The sequence below is a fragment of the Ahaetulla prasina genome, chromosome 10, assembly GCF_028640845.1.
Source record: "Ahaetulla prasina isolate Xishuangbanna chromosome 10, ASM2864084v1, whole genome shotgun sequence".
Taxonomy (NCBI): domain Eukaryota; kingdom Metazoa; phylum Chordata; class Lepidosauria; order Squamata; family Colubridae; genus Ahaetulla; species Ahaetulla prasina.
The window spans coordinates 16,662,821-16,670,320 of record NC_080548.1 but is presented as its reverse complement, the minus strand read 5'-3'; the positions used below and the strand labels follow the sequence as shown (position 1 = coordinate 16,670,320).

General features: G+C 43.5%; 1 protein-coding gene across 1 annotated transcript in view; it reads right to left on the bottom strand.

Moving 5' to 3' along the window:
* Positions 1–7,500, bottom strand: part of LOC131204679 (digestive cysteine proteinase 2-like) — a 68,716-nt gene that overhangs the window by 45,589 nt on the left and 15,627 nt on the right. The window contains exon 2 of the mRNA XM_058196180.1: positions 3,356–3,415. Within this exon, the coding sequence (XP_058052163.1) occupies positions 3,356–3,415 (60 nt within the window). The remainder of the gene's footprint in view (positions 1–3,355; positions 3,416–7,500) is intronic.

Sequence of the window (7,500 nt, the reverse complement as noted above, 5' to 3'; positions counted from 1 at the left end):
TGTTGTACCTTATGATTCTTGATGAATGTATCTTGATGAATATTTCTTTTATGTACACTGAGAGCATATAAACCAAAGACAAATTCCTTGTGTGTCCAGTCACACTTGGCCAATAAAAAGTTCTATTCTATTCTATTCTATTTTAAAGCGCTCCATGGCTTAGGGCCCGGGTACTTACGGGACCGCCTGCTGTTACCACATGCCTCCGACCCGTGCGCTCTCACAGAGAGGGTTTTCTCAGGGTGCTGTCCGCCAAGCAGTGTTGGCTGGCGGCCCCCAGAGGAAGGGCCTTCTCTGTGGGAGCACCTACTCTCTGGAACGAACTTCCCCCCGGTTTACGCCAATTGCCCGACCTTCGGATCTTTCGCCGGGAACTAAAAACTTACTTATTTATCCAAGCGGGACTGGCCTGATTTTTTAAATTTTTAAATTTTAAATTTTTTCAATTTTAAATTTTATTGGGTATTTTATATGATCAATTGGACGGTTTTAATTTCGGCCTTTATTGAATAAGTTTTTTAATTGTTATTTTAGTGTGTATATTAATTGTTTTAATGTAGGCTGTACACCGCCCTGAGCCCTTCGGGAGAAGGGCGGTATAAAAGTTTAATTAAATAAATAAATAAATAAATATTCTATTCTATTCTATTCTATTCTCTTAAAAATGAATCTTAAAAATGAAATCTGCCACCATTTTCTCCTTCAGCATAGAAACTACTCTATAGAACAGGCAGAATACCCTGTCCATTGGACAAAATTCCAGGAAGAAATGAAAGAAAGTACATCATAAAAGCTTCCTCTGCTTCCATACCCACTCCCAAGGAAAATGTAAACCTGGGTAATTGCTTTTTGTCCATGTGTGGCTTTTCAGCCTATTTGCTTCCAAAGCTTCCAAAGGCTATTCTCATATATATTAATGATTCCACCCTTTGATTCAGCAAAGTTTTAAGATTCTGTCATCAGATAAACTTATTCCTGGAAAGATACACCAAGCTCAATAAATCTGGGTGCCTCTAGATCGCTACTAAGATTTGCAAAAAACCTACACAGGTAAACAAAAAAAAGGGGGGGAAGAAGCTTAAAGCAAGGCACTCCCCAGAGAAAACTCTGCCCAGGTAGGTTAGCAGGATTCCGACAAGCTCCCCACCCTTTTCTATTTGGCTAAGGGGAAGATGCCAATTATAGTCTAGATTTTGCTTCCTGTCAAATCTCGGCTGATGCAACCTTGCATTTTCAACGCACCCATAACCCACAGTCATAAAAGGAGCCTAAACTGGGTACTTCAAAAATGGTTGCAAAATGTAACGCAACATTGCACTATTGAGAGAAAAGTGTGGGGAAGAAAAGGCAGTGTGCCTTGTGCACACATCGCTGTTCCAATTATTTTTCTTCAAGATGATTGTATGCTCTTGGCGCAGGGGTGAAATCCAGCAGGTTCTGGAGAACCGGTAGTGGAAATTTTGAGCAGTTCGGAGAACCGGCAAATACCACCTCTGGTTGGCCCCAGAGTCAGGTGGGAATGGAGATTTTGCAATATCCTTTCCCCAGGAGTGGGGATGGAATGGAGATTTTGCAGAATCCTTCCCCTGCCACGCCCACCAAGCCACGCCCACAGAAATTGGATTTCACCACTGTCTTGGCGTGCACTAAACTTGAACTCTGAAACCCTGGCCTCTTCTAGTTCTTCACTGGGGGATTTTCACATTACAGTAGGTTGGTGATTATTGGCTTAGCATATTGAATGAACCTAATCCCTTTTGTTTATGAACATGGCTTAGGGCAGGGGACAGCAACCCACGGCTCTGGAGCCACATGTGGCTCTTTCATCCCTCTGCTTGTCGTGTCCCACTCCTCCGCTGACGGCCGGGTCGGGGAAGTCCGTATCAGGTGTGCCTCTGCAGCTCTGCCAAAGTCCTAGCAAAGTTCTCAAGGCAGGCAGGAGACCAGGAAGTGACTTCAGCAATTCAAGGTAGACTTTGCCTGACTCAGAGAATGCCAGAAAGCAGATCCTTTATATAGGCCATGGGGTGTGGCTCCGTGACTTAGCACTTATCCAGGCCTGCCCCTCCCTTCCTTCTGCTGACGCCACCTATCAATTCTCCTGAAGCGAGGATCTCTCCAGGCTCCAGCTGTTGGTAATTGACATTCCTCAGGCTCACATGCTGTGGGGGAGGGGTCTAGTTGCTCCGTTTGCCTGGGCATGGAGCCAGGGCTGGGGGCTGGAGGCACGTCAGGCCCTTCTTCTTGCTCTGCCTGTCTGGGCATGGTGCCAGGGCTGGGGCCTGGAGGCATGCCAGGACATTCCTCAGCATTCGGAAGGAGATAAGAGGGCCCTGGCTGCGGGGAAAGCGAGCGAGACACAACACTGCTGCAGCTCCCTGTCATCAGTCGGCTCCACAATTGATAGGGCTTTCGATTAGGACAAGTAGAGGAAAAAGGACATCTCGCTAGGAGGAGACTCTATGGTGGGGGAACCGCCCTTCCAGTCAGCAGAGTAAAAAGGATACCATGCTAGGAGGACACTCTATGGTGGAGAAACTGGACTTCCAGTCGGCTCCAGAACTGAATTGGAGGCTTCTGGTTAGGACCTTTGTGGCTCTTTGAGTATTTAAGGTTGCCGACCCCTGTTTTAGGGTGTGGTATGAAGCCAGCAAACCAGCTAAATAAACCAGGACTTAATGTATCCTGTGAACCTGACTGCATCTATTTTGAAACTTTGTTTTTAACAAGTTACTTTAACAAGTCAGGGAAGACATAAAGCCGTTATCTTTAGACCAGGAAGTTGTGGAGTTATAACTCCAATTGTCTTTAAGCAAGGATTGTGATAGCTAGGGCTGATGAGATCTGGCACTCAAGAACATCTTGAAGATCACAGATTCTCCACTTGAAGCAAAGAAGACCAAATAGGAGAATTACATGATATGCCCTTAGAAAGCCAACAGGTGTAATCACCAATATTCAAAGGGTAATGGTCCAAAGCAGGGATGTCCAACCTTGGGAACTTTAAGACTTGTGAACTTCAACTCTGAGAAGCCAGATGAAGAATTCTGGGAGTTGAAGTCTACAGGTTTAAAAGTTGCCAAGCTGGACACCCCTGGTTTAAAAGATACTTGCACATTCCCAGTTGTGCTTATTGCTGCTTGGAGAGCTGTGTGGTTTATAAAGCAGAGGTTCTCAAACAGATTCAGCACCTCTATTCTATTTAAAAGGAATTGCAAGGAAAAATGACAAACATGGTTCAAAAAATTGGGGGGCTGAGTTACCCAGGACAGATTTTTTTTTAGGCAATGTCAAGGAAAACGATTAAGAAGTGTTGGTCAGTGGCTTCGCAAAAGGCACCTTGGATGGAACTTACCTTTGACATGATAGAGGCCTCCAAAATCTGGAGTTGTGTTAGAATAATTGCACATATTTCCTGAAAGAAGAGAAAAAAAAGGTGAATGTAAATGTTGAAATTGCATCACAGTTGCCATCAGGTTTTCTGCAGACACCAAGGAACAAAGAATAGGAAATCTAGAAGAGAAGCCTAGCATGGCAGTTTTGCCATCACTGGGTTCATATATGATGCTAAATCATATTATGGTCTCTTTGTCCTTCGGGTATAGTGAGTTGTACCAATCAAGCTTAGTAAATCAAAATGCATGGTTTAATACGTTGCACAAATGCGGTCAATTGTAGTTTATCAGTCCTTGAGTTATGACTGGATGCTTATTAACCATCCTTAGTAAACCAAGGGGCATGTTTTAGTATGTTACACAAAGGTGGCCAAACCACAATTCAGTCAGGGTTATGTTTAGCACAATGTACAAGGTGTTGTCCCCAATCCAGGTCTGAGCCTGGTACCGAAGCCAATGATGGACGCCAGACACGAGGTGCAGGTTTTCCGATTGCTTTTTATTGGAGTACTCCAAGGAGTTCAGCGGTTCGAATCCCTAGTGTCGTGTAATGGGGTGAGCTCCTGTTACTTGTCCCAGCTTCTGCCAACCTAGCAGTTCGAAAGCACGTAAAAAATGCAAGTAGAAAAATAGGGACTCCCTTTGGTGGAAAGGTAACAGCGTTCTGTGCACCTTTGGCATTGAGTCATGCAGGCCACATGACCACATGACAGCGCTGGCTCTTCGTCTTTGAAACGGAGATGAGCACCCCCCCCTAGAGTCAGGAATGACTAGCACGTATATGCAAGGGAAACCTTTAGCTTTACCTAAGGAAAAGGGCTGCTGGCCAAAATGCCAAGAGAGCCAAGTACAAAGGATTAAGTAAGCTTTATACATTTTCACTAAAAGAGAAGGTGGGACGAAGCAGGAGAACAAGAAATATCATCTAATGCAGGGGTCTCCAACCTTAGTAACTTTAAGGTTTGTGGACTTCAACTCCCAGAGTTCCTCAGCCAGTTTGCTGAGGAACTCTGGGAGTTGAAGTCCACAAACCTTAAAGTTACTAAGGTTGGAGACCCCTGATTTAATGAACATTTTAGTAATAATTCTACAATTTGTTCTATTGGTCTCTAACTGTCCCTATTCCTAAGCCTTGGCTAATGAATGCCCCAGGAGTTATCTAATACACATTTAATTGGCTGCAGGCCATCTGTATTCCTAATTTTTAGCTGAGCCCTGCAAGTTGTCTAACTGTTGTTACTTTTGTTACTTTTATCAGTTTTCCAACTACCCAGAATTGTTACAAGCTTTACACGCGCATATTTCCTGTAGATAAACATTCTTTGTTCTTGCCAGACACACTCTGGCAATTACAGGCTTCCTGGTTTATTTTCAACTGTGTGTCATGACCTGGCTTTATTTTAGTATACAGCCCATCACAGGTAATCCTCTACTTAGGACTGGACCGCTTGAAGTTGTGAAAGATCTACCTTGAGGCTATTTATGACTAGGATTTGAAGTTCTGATGGCTTCCCCACCCCCCGACATGTGACCAAACTCTGAAACGTGATCGCATTTATGTCCTACAACCAAGTGACCTTTAATTATGGCTTTTGCCCAAAACTAGCATTTACATCTGGTTTTTGGCAAAACCATGCTCATTTCAAACCGTTCATTCATTTACCATCTTTGGCATTTGCTTAACAACCCCCACAAAAAAGGTCATAAAATCAACCTATTTACGACCAGCACAACAACTGTGATGTACCTAAATTGAGGATTACCTGTATGAATCCCAGCCATAAACCTCCTGCTATTTGTTTTTACGCAGGTGTAATTAAGTGACAATAAGAAAATCAATACCATCTTGCTTTTAGTTCCTATTTGTAATGGAGTCACCTTGGAATAAGTTAGAAACAAACAGAGCTTCCAGCCTAAATTCTCCTACCTGCAATAGAGGAGACCATAATTCAGATTTATAAGCCAGGGTTGCTGTGTTGATTACAGTGAAATAATGTATGCAAAGTGCTTGCATGTTTCAAAGTGGATGCATCTCACCCTGGTAGACATCCACGTATCAAGCAACAACAACAAATTTATGGTACTAAAAAATGGCTGGCAGAGTTGCCCCAAACTTACTTAGCTTTGCTTCATTGCTAATAGCAACAATAATAATTCATTTCAGCACACCGTTCTTTTATGCCTCCAGAGTTTATTGCACTTATGGTTTAGATCAGCTTCCCCAACCTAGGGCCTCCCATTAGAGCCCCTCCTTGAGAAAATGGCAGTTAAAAAGTTTGAGAGAGAGAGAGAGAGGGAGGGAGGGAGGGAGGAAGGAAGGAAGGAAGGAAGGAAGGAAATAGAGGGAGAAAGGAAAGAAGGAAGGAGGGAAGGAAGGAGGGAAGGAAGGAAGGAAGGAAGGAAGGAAGGAAGGAAGGAAGGAAAAATTCATGTATATAAATCACATAATAATGTTGAAGGTTTACAGTCTTGTAGGGCTGTATTACTAACTATCCAAGGCTACATGCGGATTGGACACGTCTAATCTAGAAGTTTGGAAATCCTGATTTAGATGTGAGCACATGCCAAACCAATATCCTGGTTGTCTTCAGATTATCAACTTTACTCTAAGTAGAATCTGCCCATATCCAAGATGCGTGCAAATAAGGCATCCTAGAGGACCTCCAAGGTCCACTCGAACCCTTTCCTTTCTAAGTGTCTTCTGCCAAGCTTTGGACCTCAAGCAAAGAAGTAAGCACCTTGATCAAGAGACAAGGGACAGAATCTTGGAAACTGCAATAGAAACCTCAAATTGATCATTTGTTATTGCTGAGTTCATTAAGTGTCAGTCTCTTTGTACAATTTCCTCCTCTTTCCAGTCTTTTAGAACAGGGGTCTCCAACCTTGGCAACTTTAAGACTTGTGGACTTCAACTCCCAGAATTCCTCAGCCAGGAAAACTGGCTAAGAAATTCTGGGAGTTGAAGTCGACAAGTCTTAAAGTTGCCAAGGTTGGAGACCCCTGTTTTAGAAGTCTGGACTAAGCTGCCATTTATGAAGTAAGTTACTCCTCTCCCATCTATTGTTTATGTCTAGTGTTGCTCCAATTTCATTGTCTTTTTATATTTTATGGAACTTTTTAAACAAGAAGATAAAAACTGACACAAACTAATATAAATTAGGAAGAAAAAAAATTGAAAAAGGCAAGAAAGTGGAAGGAAAGAAAAAAAAACCTGAAGAAAAAAAATATACCAAAGTTGCAGAAATCTGAAGATTGAAGAAGTCAATATTCTTCATAGCTGTTATAAGTACGATGACATTTTAACCTCTCTCTCTAAAGTTAAATCATTACTCTCTTTCTTTCTATAATCTATCTTCTCTTATCATCAAAACCATAAATCATAAGCTTCATTTTTACGGAAAAAAATTCCATAAGAGGCTTCCAGCCACCAATAAGTGTAGATAATGTCTTTTCTCTAATCCAGAGGTTCCCAATCTTTTTCGCCCGCGGCTCCCCCGGAAATCCGACCTGCAACTGCGCATGCGCACCAGACGCGCCCGCGGCTCCCCGGAAATCCGACCTGCAACTGCGCATGTGCACCAGACGCCCCAGAAATGGCGCATCAGCGCCGGACCCAGCGGGCGCAGATATTCCGCGGTGCCCCCATGACGATAGCGCGGCTCCCTGGGGAGCCGCGGCTCACAGTTTGGGAATCACTGCTCTAATCCAAGAAGTTGATTTATCAATTTCAGCAAAATCTGTCAAATTCATCCACCATTCCTCCACAGTGGATGGTGTTGAATCTTTCCATCTCTGTGCGTGCAGGAGTCTAACTGTTTGCTTTGGTCTTTGACTGTAATAAACATTGACTTGACTTGAATCTCACTGCAACTCCTGTTTCATTCTCAACCATGTCAGGGTGTCTCACATTCATCATGTGGTAAGGTTGGAGGGAATTCAGAAGCACCGTTCTGTTGGGATTCTCCCTTTGGAGCAAGGTTCTCCAACCTTGGCAACTTTAAGCCTGGCGGATTTCAACTCCCAGAATTCCTCAGCCTGCTTTGCTTCTGGGAGTTGAAGTCCGCGAGGCTTAAAGTTGCCCAGGTTGGAGATCCCTGCTTTGGAG